This window comes from Delphinapterus leucas, chromosome 16 (assembly GCF_059928025.1).
Source record: "Delphinapterus leucas isolate spDelLeu-1000000601 "Yukka" chromosome 16, BTC_Dleu_Yukka2, whole genome shotgun sequence".
Lineage (NCBI taxonomy): Eukaryota > Metazoa > Chordata > Mammalia > Artiodactyla > Monodontidae > Delphinapterus > Delphinapterus leucas.
This window is the reverse complement of record NC_143144.1, coordinates 58,924,490-58,943,933: the sequence shown is the minus strand read 5'-3', so window position 1 is coordinate 58,943,933 and position 19,444 is coordinate 58,924,490. Positions and strand designations below refer to the sequence as shown.

The 19,444-nt window shown below is 39.7% G+C and overlaps 1 protein-coding gene across 2 annotated transcripts in view; it reads left to right on the top strand.

The window, feature by feature from the left end:
- The window catches only part of DNMBP (dynamin binding protein), a 117,013-nt gene extending 109,939 nt beyond the window's left edge, over positions 1-7,074 (top strand). Inside the window, exon 17 of one of the 2 annotated variants that reach the window (XM_089898005.1) lies at positions 165-7,074. In XM_089898005.1, the coding sequence (XP_089754131.1) occupies positions 165-277 (113 nt within the window). In that variant the 3' untranslated portion in view covers positions 278-7,074. Of the gene's footprint in view, positions 1-14 lie in introns of both variants that reach the window. The other variant, XM_089898007.1, reaches the window with a different exon arrangement.
- Positions 7,075-19,444: the final 12,370 nt, after the last annotated feature.

Genomic DNA, 19,444 nt, shown 5'->3' with positions numbered 1-19,444 from the left:
CCCTCCACGTTTAGCCTGAACCTTCTCACGTTTCTGGGGGTAACTTCTTGACAATCCAGTGATGCTCAGATCCCAAGAGATGGGAGAGACTAACTGAAGAAACTCAGGTCAAAAATTCATTTTGGAAAAAAAAAAAAAAAATTCATTTTGTCGGGACTTCCCAGGTGGCGCAGTGGTTAAGAATCCGCCTGCCAATGCAGAGAATACGGGTTCGAGCCCTGGTCCAGGAGATCCCACGTGCAGCGGAACAATTAAGCCCGTGTGCCACAACTACTGAGCCTGAACTCTAGAGCCCGCAAGCCACAACTACTGAGCACGTGTGCCACAACTACTGAAGCCTGCACGCCTAGAGCCTGTGCTCTGCAACGAGAAGCCACCACAATGAGAAGCCCGCACACTGCAACAAAGAGTAGACCCCGCTCACCGCAACTAGAGAGAGCCTGCGTGCAGCAATGAAGACGCAGCCAGAGATAAATAAAATAATTATTTTTAAAAAATTCATTTTGTCAAATATAATTTCAGCAGAATCACTGTATACTCAAAATATGTCTATGTTGCAGGCCTCGTCATTAAGCCATTTCCTATGACAAAATCCTAGCAAAACACAAAAGCTGGGATCTTGAAGAGGTAAGTATTTCCCAGCCATGACAGATGTGGAAACTGATGCACTAGTGATGAACTAACAAGTCCACACAGCAGTTCAAGCCAGATAGGGGGTGGGAGGGAGAGAAGTGGCAGGAGCACTAGCGGAGGTGGCACTGAGGACAGTGGGTGACAGAAGTATCACCTGATACTGTTAAGGAATAGGAAACGTAGGTGAATAGACTCCGTGGGAAAGAAACAGGCCAGTGAGGCCAACTCTTTCATTTTATGAGGTAGGAAGATGGGGTCCAGTGACATTGTGACTTTCCCGAGTCTCACATCAATTTTTGATGGATCCTGAATTTAAACTTATGCCTCAGGCTGAGCCTTTCCACCTTGTTCTGGAGCCAGACTGACTTCAGGCACTTAAGAGCTTTGTGACCTTGGCAACTTACCTAACCTGTGCTTCAGCTTCCTCATCTAAAGCAGAGAAAATACTACTGTCCGCCTTACAGGGTTGCGGTACAGGTGGAATGAGTTAATACGTGGACAGTGCTAGAACGCTGGCACATAGTGAACAATAAACTGGAGAGCCCCGAGGTCCAAGTCAAGGAATTTAGATTTCATGAGAAACTCCTTACCTAGGTGGATTCCTTGTTGTAGGAAAGCTAAATGATAGCAGGATGATTTGGAGGGAGGACAGATTGAAGGCCGGAAAAATCTAATTAAGAAAGAGTTAACTGATGGGGCTTAAGATTGCTTGAGAATGGAAAAAAGCAGCAACATCCTATAAAGAGTATGAAATTGAAGAAATGATGAATCCCTAACAAAGGGGAGGTCATTGGGATGGTAGCAAGTTTATGAAAAGATGAGTATTGTTGTAAACACTAGATGTCTTCTAGGTCTTGCTTTTTCTTTATTTTTATTTTTAATTTATTTTTTATTGAAGTATAATTTACAGTGTTTCAGGTTATACAGAAAAGTGATTCAGTTATACATATATGTTCTTTTTCAGATTCTTTTCCATTATAGGTTATTACAAGATATTGACTCTAGTTCCCTGTGCTATACAGTAGGTCCCTGTTGTTTATTTTATATATAGTGATGTGTATCTGTTAATTCCAAATTCCCAATTTATCCCTCCTCCATTTTCCCCTTTGGTATACCATAAGTTGTTTTCTATGTCTTTGAGTCTATTTCTGTTTTGTAAATAAGTTCATTTATATCATTTTTTTAGATTCCACACATAAGTGATATCATACAATATTTGTCTTTGACTTCACTTAGTATGATAATCTCTAGTTGCATCCATGTTGCTGCAAATGGCATTACTTCATTCTTTTTATTATGGCTGAGTAGTATTCCATTGTATATCTGTACCACATCTTCTTTATGCATTCATCTGTTGGTGGACACTTAGGTTGCTTCCATGTCTTGACTATTGTAAATAGTGCAGCTGTGAACATTGGGGTGCCTGTATCTTTTCTAATTAGAGTTTTTGTCTTTTCCAGATATGTGCCCAGGAGGGGGATTGCTGGATCATATGGTAGCTTAATTTTGAGTTTTTTTAAGGAACTCTCCATACTGTTCTCCACAGTGGTTGCTAGATGCTTTTTTTTTTTTTTTAATATTTATTTAGGCTGCGCCAGCTCTTAATTGCAGCACATGGGATCTTTGTTGCGACATGTTTAGTTGTGGCATGTGGGCTCTTAGTTGCGGCATATGGACTCCTTAGTTGCGGCATGCAGACTCCCTAGTTGTGGCATGCATGTGGGATCTAGTTCCCCGATCAGGGATCGAACCCAGGCCCCCTGCATTGGGAGCATGGAGTCTTACCCACTGGACCACCAGGGAAGTCCCTAGGTGATTTTATAAGTGTGGTCTTCAGACCAGCAGCATCACCATCCGTGTACCCTGGGAGCTTACTGGAAATGCAGGCCCCACCCCAGGCCAACGGCATCAAGTTACCAGGTGATTTGTGTGCATGTTAAATTTGAGAAGCACCTGTGTAGGCAGTTATTTTTAGTAGAACTGTCTACTGTTGGAAAAGTAGGAATTACAAAAACCAAGGAAGGAAAGGGTGTCAGATGTTTCCTGCACAACAGAAGGAAATGTTGAAGAAAATTTCCAAATCCGGTTTGCCTGCTTACTTCCTGTCATGAATTTGCTCCCTTTCCTGCCTGGAAGTAGCTCTTCAGTTATGCTTTCTCCCAAGTGTCCTCAGAGAACAGGGAGTGGTGGTGGGAGTCTGTCATCATCTGAAACATGTAGATTTCTGACCTCTCTCTCAAGGTTGTTGTGAGAACAAATAAGATGATTCTGCAACTTTTTGTGAACTGTGAATTCTAGAAGTACATGGTTTTAGTAAAGATTGAATTTTATGTTAGCCTTTTACTTAGTTGTGAAGCTGGAACTCTGTGCATTTTTGTTTCAGGGTCAGGAGTAGTGTGCTCTGAATTGTGTTTCACTTGCAGAACCTTAGGCCTGAGGACCGAGAAACCTTGAGCATCATATACTTAATTCTAAATCCTCTCTCTGGTCGCTACACACAACTCAGGATTTTAAACTCTCCCATCTATTAGTACATCATATTGATGAAGTTTGTACTGTTTCACCTGGGCCGGGTGTGGCAGACATTCAGTGCCACAGAGCAGGGATGATCATCTCCAATCTCCAGTTTGCGCTGCTTTGTTTCATCCAGCCCACTGTGATTGTTAGTGAAGATCAATAGTGTTTTGTGAGTATCAATAAGGGAGTTTTCTACAACAAATTGCAGGCTTTGCAAGCTGCATAGGAATATCTATTCCTTAGTACCACTCAGAGGTGACCCTGAGTGCTTTCCCAGAGGTAAGTTGTGATGTGGTGGTAGGAGCAAGCAATGTGTTCATTCGGGAACATTTATTGGTAGCGGGCAGGTGCGTGGGACTCAGCAGCAGACGGTGGGGGTCTGCAGACTCAGCAGGACCATGTCACAAGGCACTGCCTGTGCACCACCCGCCTGGGTGTCCCCTGGGACTTCAAGAGGAGTCAAGGTCTAATCCTTCCCCGTGGCAGCCCTTCCCCAGCTCCAGGATCAGGGAAGCTGAGAGTGAAAGATTACCGATCTGTCATGGCCGCCTCCTGTCGTCAGAATCACTGTGACTAATTTGAACAAAGGACCTTCCTGCAGCCTCTCAGGTGAGATCAAAAGATTGCCTCCAAATAGGATTAAGCTGAATAAGATCTTTGCAATTTGATAGAAGGGGTGATAGCCATGAGCACTGAGACCATTTCTAGCTGGGCTTTAAAGATAACATAATCCTCTACAAATTCACACTGCAGTGGGATTCAGTGAAGATCAATGAATTGCTAAACTGACTTCAGTTGGAGAAATTGGCAATTTTAATCAGAGCTGCTTGGGCTTATGGTATTGTATTAGTTGGCTATTGCTGCTTTAACAAATTACTGCTAATTTAGTAGCCTAAAACAACAGAAATTTATTGTCTTACGGTTCTGGAGGTCAGCAGTTTGAAATCAGTCTAACTGGGCTAAAGTCAAGGTTGGTAGGGCTGGTTATTTACAGAGACTTCAGGGGAGAATCTGTCTCCTTGCCTTTTCCAACTTCTAGAAGCTGCCTATGTTTCTTGGCTTGTGTTCCCTTCCTCCATCTTCAAAGCCAGCAGCATAGCATCTTCAGATGTCTCTGTTTCTGTCATCACATCATCTTCATTTTAACTCTGACCCTCCTGACTCTTATTAAGGATCCTTGTAATTACACTGGGCCCACTTTGCATAATCTCCCATCTCAATATCCTTAATCACATCTGCGAAGTCCCTTTTGCCATGTAAGGTAAATCCCCAGGGTTTTGAGGATTCAGACATGGACATCTTTGGGGACCATTATTCTATCTACTGCAGGTATGGAGCCACATGACATTTTTGAGGCAAATTGTCTTTCTGAGAATGGAAACATGATCCAGTCCAGACTACACTGTTGATTCTGGAGCAGGAATTGGCAAACCTTTTCCATAAAAGGCCAGATAATAAATACCTTAGGCCAGCGGTCCCCAACCTTTTTGGCACCAGGGACTGGTTTCATGGAAGACAGTTTCCACGGACGGGGCGGGGATAGTTCAGGCAGTAACGTGAGCAATTGAGAGCAGCAGTTGAAGCTTTGCAAGCTTGCCCGCTGCTCACCTCCTCCTGGGCGGCCTGGTTCCTAACAGGCCAAGGACTGGTATGGGTCCACGGCCTGGGGGTTAGGGACCCCTGCTTCAGGCTTTTTAGGCCATACAGTCTGTCACAACTCAACTCTGCCACTGTGACATGAAAGCAGGTATAGATAATACAGAAATAAGTGAGCATGGTTGTGTTTCAAAACAACTTTAAACAGCAGGCCATATTTTGCTCTTATGCCATAACCCTAACTCTGCGTCCCGCTAAAACAAAAGGGTTCTGTGCCACCATTAACATTGAAGCCATGTATGTGAAAAATTAGATGCTTTGATGAAAGAAAATGAAAAGCTAGCCAGAGTGGAATTGGTTTACAGATTTGAACTAATGTATCAGTCTAGCAGATATTTATGGAACTATGAGAGGTCTTTATGATGCCAGAATGTAAACCCTGACAAACCAGGTCACAGTGTACCTGCAGACTAACAGAGGAGCCAGCAGGCAAGAATGTTAGCACCAAGTACCAGGGGAGGTATCTGTGCTCAGAGGTACAACCAGAGGACAACTCAACAGGCTTTTTAAAAATTTTTTTATCTTTGAATTTTTTTTTTTCCTTGCGGTACACGGGCGTCTCACTGCTGTGGCCTCTCCCGTTGCGGAGCACAGGCTTCGGACGCGCAGGCTCAGTGGCCATGGCTCACGGGCCCAGCCGCTCCGTGGCATGTGGGATCTTCCCAGACCAGGGCACAAACCCGTGTCCCCCGCATTGGCAGGCGGACTCTCAACCACTGAGCCACCAGGGAAGCCCCTGAATTTTATTTTTTTATACAGCAGGTTATTATTTTATACATATTAGATATAAAAATATATATATTTTATACATATATATTAGTGTATATATGCCAATCCCAATCTCCCAATTCATCCCACCACCACCCACCCTCTACTTCCCCCCTTGGTGTCCATATGTTTGCTGTCTACATCTGTGTCTCTGTGCCTTGCAAACCGGTTCATCTGTACCATTTTTCTAGATACCACATACATGTGTTAATATATGATATTGTTTTTCTCTTTCTGACTTAACTTCACTATCACAGTCTCTAGGTCCATCCACGTCTCTACAAATGACCCAACTTTGTTCCTTTTTATGGCCGAGGAATATTCCATTGTACATATGTACCACATCTTCTTTATCCATTCGTCTGTCGATGGGCATTTAGGTTGCTTCCATGACCTAGCTATTGTAAACAGTGCTGCAATGAACATTGGGGTGCGTGTATCTTTATGAATTATGGTTTTCTCTGGGTGTCTGCCCAGTAGTGGGATTGCTGGGTCATATGGTATTCTATTTTTAGTTTTTTAAGGAACCTCCATACTGTTCTCCATAGTGGCTCTTATCAATTTATATTCCCCCCAACAGTGCAGGAGGTTTCCCTTTTCTCCACACCCTCTCCAGCATTTGTTGTTTGTAGATTTTCTGATGATGCCCATTCTAACTGGTGTGAGGTGATACCTCATTGTAGTTTTGATTTGCATTTCTCTAATAATTAGTGATGTTGAGCAGCTTTTCATGTGCCTCTTCATCTGTATGTCTTCTTTGGAGAAATGTCTATTTAGGTCTTCTGCCCATTTTTGGATTGGGATGTTTGTTTTATTTAATATTGAGCTGCATGAGCTGTTTATATATTTTGGAGATTAATCCTTTGTTGATTCGTTTGCAAATATATTCTCCCATTCTGAGGGTTGGTATTTCGTGTTGTTTATAGTTTCCTTTGCTGTGCAAAAGTTTTAAGTTTCATTAGGTCCCCTTTATTTTTGTTTTTATTTCCATTATGCTAGGAGGTGGGTCCAAAAAGATCTTGCTGTGATTTATGTCAAAGAGTGTTCTTCCTATGTTTTCCTCTAAGAGTTTTAGTGTCCAGTCTTAACATTTAGGTCTTTAATCCATTTTGAGTTTATTTTTGTGTATGGTGTTAGGGAGTGTTCTAATTTCATTCTTTTACATGTAGCTGTCCAGTTTTCTGAGCACCACTTATTGAAGAGGCTGTCTCTTCTCCATTGTATATTCTTGCCTCCTTTATCAGAAGTAAGGTGACCATATGTGCGTGGGCTTATCTCTGGGCTTTCTATCCTGTTCCATTGATCTATATTTCTGTTTTTCTGCCAGTCCCATATTGTCTTGATTACTGTAGCTTTGTAGTATAGTCTGAAGTCAGAGTCTGATTCCTCCAGCTCCATTTTTTTCCCCTCAAGATTGCTTGGCTAGCATAGCACACAGAGACCAGCTCAGTGCTTTGTGACCACCTAGAGGGGTGGGATAGGGAAGGTGGGAGGGAGATGCAAGAGGGAGGGGATATGGGGATATATGTATACATATAGCTGATTCACTTTGATATACGGCAGAAACAAACACAACAATGTAAAGCAATTATACTCCAATAAAGATGTTAAAAAAAAAAAAGATTGCTTTGGCTATTTGGGGTCTTTCCTGTCTCCATACAAATTTTTTTTTTTGTTCTAGTTCTGTAAAAAATGCCATTGGTAATTTGATAGGGATTGCATTGAATCTGTAGATTGCTTTGGGTAGTATAGTCATTTTCACAATATTGATTCTTCCAATCTGAGAACGTGGTATATCTCTCCATCTGTCTGTGTCATCTTTGATTTCTTTCATCAGTGTCTTATAGTTTTCTGAGTACTGGTCTTTTACCTCCTTAGGTAGATTTATTCCTAGGTATTTTATTATTTTTGTTTGCAATAGTGTATGGGATTGTTTCCTTAATTTCTCTTTCTGATCTTTCATCATTAGTGTATACAAATGCAAGAGATTTCTGTGCATTAATTTTGTATCCTGCAACTTTACCAAATTCATTGATTAGCTCTAGTAGTTTTCTGGTGTCATCTTTAGGATATCTATAGTACCATGTCACCTGCAAACAGTGACAGTTTTACTTCTTTTCCAATTTGTATTCCTTTTATTTCTTTGTCTTCTCTGATTGCTGTGGCTAGGACTTCCAAAACTATGTTGAATAATAGTGGTGAGTGAACATCCTTGTCTTGTTCCTGATCTTGGAGGAAATGATTTCGATTTTTCACCATGGAGAATGATGTTTGCTGTGGGTTTGTCATATGAGGCCTTTATTATGTTGAGGTAGGTTCCCTCTATGCCCACTTTCTGGAGAGTTTTTATCATAAATGGGTGTTGAATTTTGTCAAAAGCTTTTTCTGCATCTGTTGACATGATCATATGGTTTTTATTCTTCAGTTTGTTAATATGGTTTATCACATTGATTTATGTATATTGAAGAATCCTTGCATCCCTGGGATAAATCCTACTTGGTCATGGTATATGATCCTTTTAATGTGTTGTTGGATTCTGTTTGCTAGTATTTTGTTGAGGATTTTTGCATCTATATTCATCAGTGATATTGGTCTGTAATTTTCTTTTTTTAAGAGTATCTTTGTCTGGTTTTGGTATCAGGGTGATAGTGGCCTTGTAGAATGAGTTTTGGAGTGTTCCTTTCTCCGCAGTATTTTGGAAGAGTTTGAGAAGGATGGGTGTTAGCTCTTCTCTAAATGTTTGATAGAATTCACCTGTGAAGCCATCTGGTCCTGCACTTTTGTTTGTTGGAAGATTTTTAATCTCAGTTTCAATTTCATTACTTGTGATTGGTCTGTTCATATTTTCTGTTTCTTCCTGGTTCAGTCTTGGAAGGTTATACCTTTCTAAGAATTTGTCCCTTTCTTCCAGGTTGCTCATTTTATTGGCATAGTTGTTTGTAGTAGTCTCTTATGATGCTTTGTATTTCTGTGCTGTCATTGTAACTTCTTTTTCATTTCTAATTCTATTGATTTGAGTCCTCTCCCTCTTTTTCTTGATGAGTCTGGCTAAGGGTTTATGAATTTTCTATACCTTCTCAGACAACCAGCTTTTAGTTTTATTGATCTTGTTATTGTTTTGTTTCTATTTCATTTATTTCTGCTCTGATCCTTTTCTTTCCTTCTACTAACTTTGGGTTTTGTTTGTTCTTGTTTCTGTAGTTCCTTTAGGTGTAAGGTTAGATTGTTTGAGATTTTTTTTGTTTCTTGAGGTAGGATTGTATTGCTCTAAACTTCCCTCTTAGAGCTGCTTTTGCTGCATCCCATAGGTTTTGGAGCATCATGGTTTGTTGCCATTTGTCTATAGGTTTTTGTTTGTTTGTTTGCTTTTTTGCAGTACGCGGGCCTCTCACTGTGTGGCCTCTCCTGTTGTGGAGCACAGGCTCACGCAGGCTCAGCGGCCATGGCTCACGGGCCTAGCTGCTCTGCGGCATGTGGAATCTTCCCAGGCCAGGGCATGAACCCGTGTCCCCTGTATCGGCAGGTGGACTCTCAACCACTGTGCCACCAGGAAAGCCGTCTGTAGATATTTTTTGATTTCCTCTTTCACTTCTTCAGTTATCTCTTGGTTATTTAGTAGCTCACTGTTTAGCCTCCATTTACGTGTTTTGTTTTGTTTTTTTTACAGTTTTTTCCCTGCAGTTGATTTCCAATCTCATAGTGTTGTGGTCAGAAGAGATGCTTGATACGATTGCAATTTTCTTAAATTTTCTGAGGCTTGATTTGTGACCGAAGATGTGATCTATCCTGGAGAATGTTTCATGTGCACTTGAGAAGAAAGTGTATTCTGCCACTTCCAGGTGCAATGTTCTATAAATATCAATTAAATCTTTCTGGTCTAATGTGTCATTGAAAGCTTGTGTTTCCTTATTAATTTTCTGTCTGGATGACCTGTCCATTGGTGTGAGATGTTAAAGTCCCCCACTATTACTGTGTTACTCTCGATTTCCTCTTTTACAGATGTTACCACTTGCCTTATGTATTGAGGTACTCCTATGTTCGGTGCATATATATTTATAATTGTTATATCTTCTTGGATTGATCTCCTGATCATTATGTAGTGTCCTTCCTTATGTTTTGTAATATTATTTTAAAGTCTATTTTGTCTGATACGAGTATTGCTACTCCACCTTTCTTATGATTTCCATTTGCATAGAATATCTTTTTCTAGCCCCTCACTTTCAGTCTGTATGTGTCCCTAGGTCTGCAGTGGGTCTCTTGTAGACAGAATATATATGGGTCTTGTTTTTGTATCCATTCAGCAAACCTGTGTCTTTTGGTTAGAGCATTTAATCCATTCACATTTAAGGTAATTATCGATATGTATGTTCCTATTACCATTTTCTTAATTGTTATGGGTTTGTTTTTGTAGGTCCTTTTCTTCTTGTTTCCCACTTAGAGAAGTTCCTTTAGCACTTGTTGTAGAGCTGGTTTGGTGGTGCTGAATTCTTAGTTTTTGCTTGTCTGTAAAGCTTTTGATTTCTCTGTTGAATCTGAATGAGATCCTTGCCAGGTAGAGTACTCTTGGTTGTAGGTTCTTCCCTTTCATCACTTTAAGTATATCATGCCACTCCCTTCTGGCTTGTAGAGTTTCTGCTGAGAAATCAGCTGTTAACCTTACAGGAGTTCCCTTGTATGTTGTCATTTTTCCCTTGTTGCTTTTAATAATTTTTCTTTGTCTTTAATTTTTGCAATTTGATTAGTATATGTTTCGGCCCGTTTCTCCTTGGGTTTATCCTGCTGGGACTCTGTGCTTCCTGGACTTGGGTGGCTATTTCCTTTCCCATGTTAGCAAAGTTTTCAATTATAATCTCTTCAAATATTTTCTCAGGTCCTTTCCCTCTCTCATCTCCTTCTGGGGCCCCTATAATGCGAATGTTGTTGCCTTTAATGTTGTCTCAGAGGTCTCTTAGGCTGTCTTCATTTCTTTTCATTCTTTTTTCTTTATTGTGTTCCATGGCAGTGAATTCCACCATTCTGTCTTCCAGGTCACTTATCTGTTCTTCTGCCTCAGTTATTCTGCTATTGATTCCTTGCAGTGTATTTTTCATTTCAGTTATTGTATTGTTCATCTCTGTTAATTCTTCTAGGTGTTTGTTCTTTAATTTTTCTAGGTCTTTGTTAAAGCATTTCTTGCATCTTCCCAATCTTTGCCTCCATTCTTTTTCCGAGGTCCTGGATCATCTTCACTATCATTATTCTGAATTCTTTTTCTGGAAGGTTGCCTATCTCCACTTCATTTAGTTGTTTTTCTGGGGTTTTATCTTGTTCCTTCATCTGGTACATAGTCCTCTGCCTTTTCATTTTGTCTTTCTGTGAATGTGGTTTTTGTTCCACAGGCTGCAGAATTGTAGTTCTTCTTACTTCTGCTCTCTCCCCTCTCAACTCGACAGTCTTTACAGATGGATACCAACAGGATTGTTTCCCAGTGAGAACAAGTGACTATGGGCTTGAGCAGCAAATAAACATTCCAAAGACTGCTGCTCTGACAGAGCCCATCATCCACAGGACAAGTGGATCTGAAATCAGTGACAGTGGTTATCTGAGGCAGAATAGCCAGATGGCTATCATGATGAGGACCAAGGTGACTAATCAAGAGATTACCAGTGTGTTAACCAGGGCCTTGACTTTTTTTTTTTTACATCTTTATTAGAGTATAATTGCTTTACAATGGTATGTTAGTTTCTGCTTTATAACAAAGTGAATCAGTTATACATATGTTCCCATATCTCTTCCCTCTTGCGTCTCCCTCCCTCCCACCCTCCCTATCCCACCCCTCCAGGCAGTCACAAAGCACCGAGCTGATCTCCCTGTGCTATGCAGCTGCTTCCCTCTAGCTGTCTACCTTACATTTGTTAGTGTATATATGTCCATGCCTCTCTCTTGCTTTGTCACAGCTTACCCTTCCCCCTCCCCATATCCTCAAGTCCATTCTCTAGTAGGTCTGTGTCTTTATTCCTGTCTTACCCCTAGGTTCTTCATGACTTTTTTTTTCTTAAATTCCATATATATGTGTTAGCACACAGTATTTGTCTTTCTCTGACTTACTTCACTCTGTATGACAGACTCTAGGTCTATCCACCTCATTACAAATAGCTCAATTTTGTTTCTTTTTATGGCTAATGTTCCATTGTATATATGTGCCACATCTTCTTTATCCATTCATCTGATGATGGACACTTAGGTTGCTTCCATCTCCTGGCTATTGTAAATAGAGCTGCAATGAACATTTTGGTACATGACTCTTTTTGAATTATGGTTTTCTCAGGGTATATGCCCAGTAGTGGGATTGCTGGGTCCTACTATTTGTAGTTTTTCAAGGAACCTCCATAGTGTTCTCCATAGTGGCTGTACCAATTCACATTCCCACCAGCAGTGCAAGAGTGTTCCCTTTTTGCCACACCCTCTCTGGCATTTATTGTTTCTAAATTTTTTGATGATGGCCATTCTGGCTGGTGTGAGGTGATACCTCATTGTAGTTTTCATTTGCATTTCTCTAATGATTAATGATGTTGAGCATTCTTTCATGTGTTTGTTGGCAGTCTATATCTTCTTTGGAGAAATGTCTATTTAGGTCTTCTGCCCATTTTTGGATTGGGTTGTTTGTTTTTTTGTTATTGAGCTGCATGAGCTGCTTATAAATTTTGGAGATTAATCCTTTGTCAGTTGCTTCATTTGCAAATATTTTCTCCCATTCTGAGGGTTGTCTTTTGCTCTTGTTTATGGTTTCCTTTGCTGTGAAAAGCCTTTGAAGTTTCATTAGGTCCCATTTGTTTATTCTTGTTTTTATTTCCATTTATCTAGGAGGTGGCTCAAAAGGATCTTGCTGTGATTTATGTCATCGAGTGTTCTGCCTATGTTTTCCTCTAAGAGTTTGATAGCTTCTGGCCTTACATTTAGGTCGTTAATCCATTTTGAGCTTATTTTTGTGTATGGTGTTAGGGAATGATCTAATCTCATACTTTTACATGTACCTGTCCAGTTTTCCCAGCACCACTTATTGAAGAGGCTGTCCTTTATCCACTGTACATTCCTGCCTCCTTTATCAAAGATAAGGTGACCATATATGTGTGGGCTTATCTCTGGGCTTTCTATTCTGTTCCATTGATCTATATTTCTGTTTTTGTGCCAGTACCATACTGTCTTGATTACTGTAGCTTTGTAGTATAGTCTGAAGTCAGGGAGCTTGATTCCTCCAGCTCCTTTTTTCGTTCTCAAGATTGCTTTGGCCATTTGGGGTCTTTTGTGTTTCCATACAAATTGTGAAATTTTTTGTGCTCGTTCTGTGAAAAATGCCATTGGTAGTTTGATAGGGATTTCATTGAATCTGTAGATTGCTTTGGGTAGTAGAGTCATTTTCACAATGTTGATTCTTCCAATCCAAGAACATGGTATATGTCTCCATCTATTTGTATTATCTTTAATTTCTTTCATCAGTGTCTTATAATTTTCTGCATACAGGTCTTTTGTCTCCTTAGGTTTATTCCTAGATATTTTATTCTTTTTGTTGCAGTGGTAAATGGGAGTGTTTCCTTTATTTCTCTTTCAGATTTTTCATCATTAATGTATAGGAATGCCAGAGATTTCTGTGCATTAATTTTGTATCCTGCTACTTTACCAGATTCAGTGATTAGCTCTAGTAGTTTTCTGGTAGCATCTTTAGGATTCTCTATGTATCGTATCATGTCATCTGCAAACAGTGACAGCTTTACTTCTTTTCTGATTTGGATTCCTTTTATTTCCTTTTCTTCTCTGATTGCTGTGGCTAAAACAAGAGTGGTGAGAGTGGGCAACCTTGTCTTATTCCTGATCTTATGGAAATGCTTTGTTTTTCACCATTGAGGACGATGTTGGCTGTGGGTTTGTCATATATGGCTTTTATTATGTCGAGGAAAGTTCCCTCTATGCCTACTTTCCGCAGGGTTTTTATCATAAATGCGTGTTGAATTTTGTCAAAAGATTTCTCTGCATCTATTGAGATGATCATATGGTTTTTCTCCTTCAATTTGTTAATATGGTTTATCACATTGATCAATTTGCGTATATTGAAGAATCCTTCCATTCCTGGAATACACCCCACTTGATCATGGTGTATAATCCTTTTAATGTGCGGTTGGATTCTGTTTGCTAGTATTTTGTTGAGGATTTTTGCATTTATATTCATCAGTGATATTGGTCTGTTGTTTTCTTTGTGACTTCCTTGTCTGGTTTTGGTATCAGGGTGATGGTGGAGGGCCTAGACTTTTAAAGTTGAACAAAGGAGCAGTATTAGTCTTTTTTTTTTTTTTTTCAGTGAGAACCAAAGTAGTCTTTTTTTTTGGCTGTGTTGGGTCTTCGTTGCTGTGCGCGGGCTTTCTCTAGTTGCGTCGAGTGAGGGCTATTCTTCATTGAGGTGCACAGTCTTCCCATTGTGGCTTCTCTTGTTGCGGAGCACAGGCTCTAGGCATGTGGGCTTCAGTAGTTGTGGCATGCAGGCTCAGTAGTTGTGGCACACTGGCTTAGTTGCTCTGCAGCATGTGGGATTTTCCCGGGCCAGGGACTGAACCCATGTCCCCTGCATTGGCAGGTGGATTCTTAACCACTGCACCACAGTGAATTCCCCCAAAATAGTCTTAAGAGAAATACTATATACTCTTTTTCTTCTCCCTTTTCTCTACTTCATTCCTAAATACTTTTTCACTGTAGCAATTAAATTCTACAGCATAACCCATTATTTGCATACAAAGTAAAAAGGAATACTATGAAAATGGAGTGCTTCTTCTAGCTAGTTCTTTCATGCATTTTTACAACTTTTGATTAGTCTTCAAACAATATGAAGGCTTTCAAAAACCAGTTTTAATGTCTAATTTATGTGGAACACTAAATCCACGTTGATAGTTGAATATGGTTTTTGCTAACTAAATCTAAGTTGCAGCAGTTTAGGGATTTAAATGTCAGTGTTTGTACAATATTGTATGCTAATTTTTAGGTAAAGTCATGATCAGTGTGAATTTGTGATTAAATGTATTCATTTCTGTTACCTAAAAGGAAAAATTTCTTCAGAGGGTGTTTCAACAGATACTTTCACAAAATTAGCTGGCAAAAAATTTAGGTCTGTTGGAGTTACTTTGTCATCTTCAATTCTGTTGCTGTACTCTTGGCATACATTTTTCCACTGTATTTTGTATAAATATTTTTTGAACACAAAAACAAGTGAGTAGCTACTATATTCTAGCCACTGGAGATATAAAACAGAGTAAATTATTTTCAAGAGGCTCAGAGCTTAGTGACGGAGATGCAAACAGAAAATTATCTAACAAAATAAATACAGTAAAAGCAAATTAAGTGTGCTGAGGAGCATTATTTAGTGTACACAATAATCCCCAAGCCATAAACTTAAGCAGAAATGAAGTTTTCAAATAATAATAGGTTGCTCACCGACTCTTTGGGAGGATAAGAAAGCCCGATTTGAGTCTTTGAAGCCAGGAACAATGCTCAGTATCACACCACAACGTCACTGGATCCTGCTACTAATCACCACCCCTGCCTACTTCTGGACAATGACAGTGACTGTCACCTTTGCCAAAACACATTTCCCTCTTTCTTGTCTCCAGCAGCTGAATCAAAATCTGGCACAGGTGTATCTGATTACTGGAAACTCATCACAGTGCTGCACCCTGGTCTCCCACAAAGAATCTTAAGTTGGAGGAGTCCATGTAGAACTGAGGTTCACGTGCAGAGCTGCCCAAAAGATTGAAAATCCACTGCAGTGCTGAAGCTAGCCTGGGGGTTGAGAGGAGAGGGAGTCAGGGAAGGCTCTTGGGAGAAGATGACTTCTTACTGAGTCTTAATGAGTGAGGTAGAGGTAGTCATGGGATTCCAAACAGAAGGGATAGATAAGGAAAAGGCTAGAGTCAAACAGTAATTGTGGGTATGGGGAATCTAAAAGCATTTTAATGTTGCTGGAGCTTAACATGAGGTACGGGAGTTGGAATAAATGTACGAGACTGGATTGGATGTTAGGGAGCTTCGTTATACCATACTAAGGAATTTTAACTTTATTCCAGATAGCTATTTAATGAAGGGTTTAAGCAGAAGAGTAACCTGGTCAGTTTTTCATAATAGATCACTCTGGTAGCCATTGGTGGGTATATTTGAGGAAAACAACACTGGAAGCAGGGATAACTATGCCCTCAGTCCAGGACAGAAGTGAGGAGAAACTGAACTATGGCAAAAACAGTAGGGGTGCAGAAGTAAAACTGGAATGGCTTGATGGCTAATAGATCTGGAAAGAAAAGGAAAAGTTGCGAGTGATACACAGGTTTTCATTTTGTAGGACTTGTATGGACAATGATGCCACCACTTGAGTTAGAAAGTACAGGCAAAAAGTCTTTTTAGAGGGGAGGAAGAGATAGACAGGTCTGGGCAGACTCTGGGAGGGCTCACGCCACGGACTACTTCCCAGAACTTCTGCTGCTAAATGTCCTTGTCTACACGGTGAGCCACAGCCACCTCCCACCTCAGCAGGAGACCCTCCAACACTAGCAGAAAAGAAAACTTCTTCAAAGCATTGCAGCGACCAGTCACTCCCATCAGGAAACTTACATAAGCTTCTTAGATAGCCTCATCCACCAGAGAGCAGATAGAAGAAGCAAGAAGAACTACAATCCTGTAGCCTCTGGAACAGAAACCACATTCACAGAAAGATAGACAAGATGAAAAGGCAGAGGGCTATGTACCAGATGAAGGAACAAGATAAAACCCCAGAAAAACAACTAAATGAAGTGGAGACAGGCAACCTTCCAGAAAAAGAATTCAGAATAATGATAGTGAAGATGATCCAGGACCTCGGAAAAAGAATGGAGGCAAAGATCGAAAAGATGCAAGAAATGTGTACAAAGGACCTAGAAGACGTAAAGAACAAACAGAGATGAACAATACAATAACTGAAATGAAAACTACACTACAAGGAATCAATAGCAGAATAACTGAGGCAGAAGAACAGATAAGTGACCTGGAAGACAGAATGGTGGAATTCACTGCCATGGAACACAATAAAGAAAAAAGAATGAAAAGAAATGAAGACAACCTAAGAGACCTCTGGGACAACATTAAACGCAACAACATTTGCATTATACGGGTCCCAAAAGGAGAAAAGAGAGAAAGGACTAGAGAAAATATTTGAAGAGATTATAGTCGAAAATTTCACTAACATGGGAAAGGAAATAGCCACCCAAGTCCAGGAAGCACAGTGAGTCCCATACAGGATAAACCCAAGGAGAAACATGCCGAAACACACAGTAATCAAATTGGCGAAACTTAAAGACAAAAATTATTAAAAGCAGCTAGGGAAAAATGACAACATAGAAGGGAACTCCCATAAGGTTAACAGCTGATTTCTCAGCAGAAACTCTACAAGCCAGAAGGGAGTGGCACGATATACTTAAAGTGATGAAAGGGAAGAACCTACAACCAAGATTACTCTACCCAGCAAGGATCTCATTCAGATTTGATGGAGAAATCAAAAGCTTTACAGACAAGTAAAAGATAAGCGAATTCAGCACCACCAAACCAGTTCTACAACAAATGCTAAAGGAACGTCTCTAAGTGGGAAACACAAGAGAAAAAAAGGACCAACAAAAAAAAAACCTAAAACAATTAAGAAAATGGTAATAGGAACGTATATATTGATTATTACCCTAAACGTGAATGGATTAAATGCTCCAACCAAAAGACACAGGCTTGCTGAATGGATACAAAAATAAGACCCATATATAGTCAGTCTACAAGAGACCCACTTCAGACTTAGGGACACAAAGACTGAAAGTGAGGGGATGGAAAAAGATATTCCATGCAAATGGAAATCAAAAGAAAGCTGGAGTAGCAATACTCATATCAGATAAAATAGACTTTAAAATAAAGAATGTTACAAGAGACAAGGAAGGACACTACATAATGATCAGGAGATCAATCCAAGAAGATACAGCCTATGTTGGAGGTGCTCCAACATAGGAGCACCTCAATACATAAGGCAACTGCTAACAGCTATCAGAGGAATTCGACAGTAACACAATAATAGTGGGGAACTTTAACACCTCACTTACACCAATGGACAGATCATCGAAACTGAAAATGAATAGGAAAACAAGCTTTAAATGACACAATAGACCAGGTAGATTTAATTGATATTTATAGGACATTCCATCCAAAAACAGCAGATTACACTTCCTTCTCAAGTGCGCACACAACATTCTCCAGGATAGATCACATCTTCGGTCACAAATCAAGCCTCAGTAAATTTAAGAAAATTGAAGTCATATCAGTATCTTTTCTGACCACAATGCTATGAGATTAGAAATCAATTACAGGGAAAAAAAGGTAAAAAACACACACACATGGAGGCTAAACAATACATTACTAAATAACCAAGAGAGCACTGAAGAAATCAAAGAGGCAATCAAAAAATACCTAGAGACAAATGACAATGAAAACATGACGATCCAAAACCTATGGAATGCAGCAAAAGAAGTCCTAAGAGGGAAGTTTATAGCTATACAAGCCTACCTCAGGAAACAAGAAAAAACTAAACAATCTAACCTTACACCTAAAGGAACTAGAGAAAGAAGAACAAACAAAACCCAAAGTTAGCAGAAGGAAAGAAATCATAAAGATCAGAGCACAAATAAATGAAATAAAACTAAAAGCTGGTTCTTTGAGAAGATAAACAAAATTGATAAACCATTAGCCAGACTCATCAAGAAAAAGAGGGAGAGGACTCAAATCAGTAAAATTAGAAATGAAAAAGGAGAAGTTACAACAGACACCACAGAAATACAAAGCATGCTAAGAGACTACTACAAGCAACTCTGCCAATAAAATGGACAACCTGGAAGAAATGGACAAATCCTTAGAAAGGTATAAACTTTCAAGACTGAACCAGGAATAGAAAATATGAACAGACCAATCACAAGTAATGAAATTGAAACTGTGATTAAAAATCTTCCAACAAAGGTCCAGGACCAGATGGCTTCACAGGTGAATTCTATCAAACATTTAGAGAAGAGCTAACACCCATCCTTCTCAAACTCTTCCAAAAAATTGCAGAGGAAGAAACACTCCGAAACTCATTCTATGAGACCACCATCACCCTGATACCAAAACCAGACAAAGATACTCTAAAAAAAGAAAATTACAGACCAATATCACTGATGAATATAGATGCAAAAATACTAGCAAACAGAATCCAACAACACATTAAAAGGATCATACACCATGACCAAGTGGGATTTATCCCAGGGATGCAAGGATTCCTCAATGTATGAAATCAATCAATATGATACACCATATTAACAAATTGCAGAAGAAAAACCATATGATCACGTCAGTAGATGCAGAAAAAGCTTTTGAGAAAATTCAACACCCATTTGTGGTAAAAACTCTCCAGAAAGTGGGCATAGAGGGAACCTACCTCAACATAATAAAGGCCATATATGACAAACCCACAGCAAACATCATTCTCAATGGTGAAAAACTGAAATATTTCCTCCAAGATCAGCAACAAGGATGTCCACTCTCGCCACTATTATTCAACATAGTTTTGGAAGTCCTAGCCACGGTGATCAGAGAAGAAAAAGAAATAAAAGGAATACAGACTGAAAAAGAAGTAAAACTGTCACTGTTTGCAGATGACATGACACTATAGAGAATCCTAAAGATGCCACCAGAAAACTACTAGAGCTAATCAATGAATTTGGTAAAGTTGCAGGATACAAAATTAATGCACAGAAAGCTCTTGCATTACTATACACTAATGATGAAAAATCTGAAAGAGAAATTAAGGAAACACCCCCAT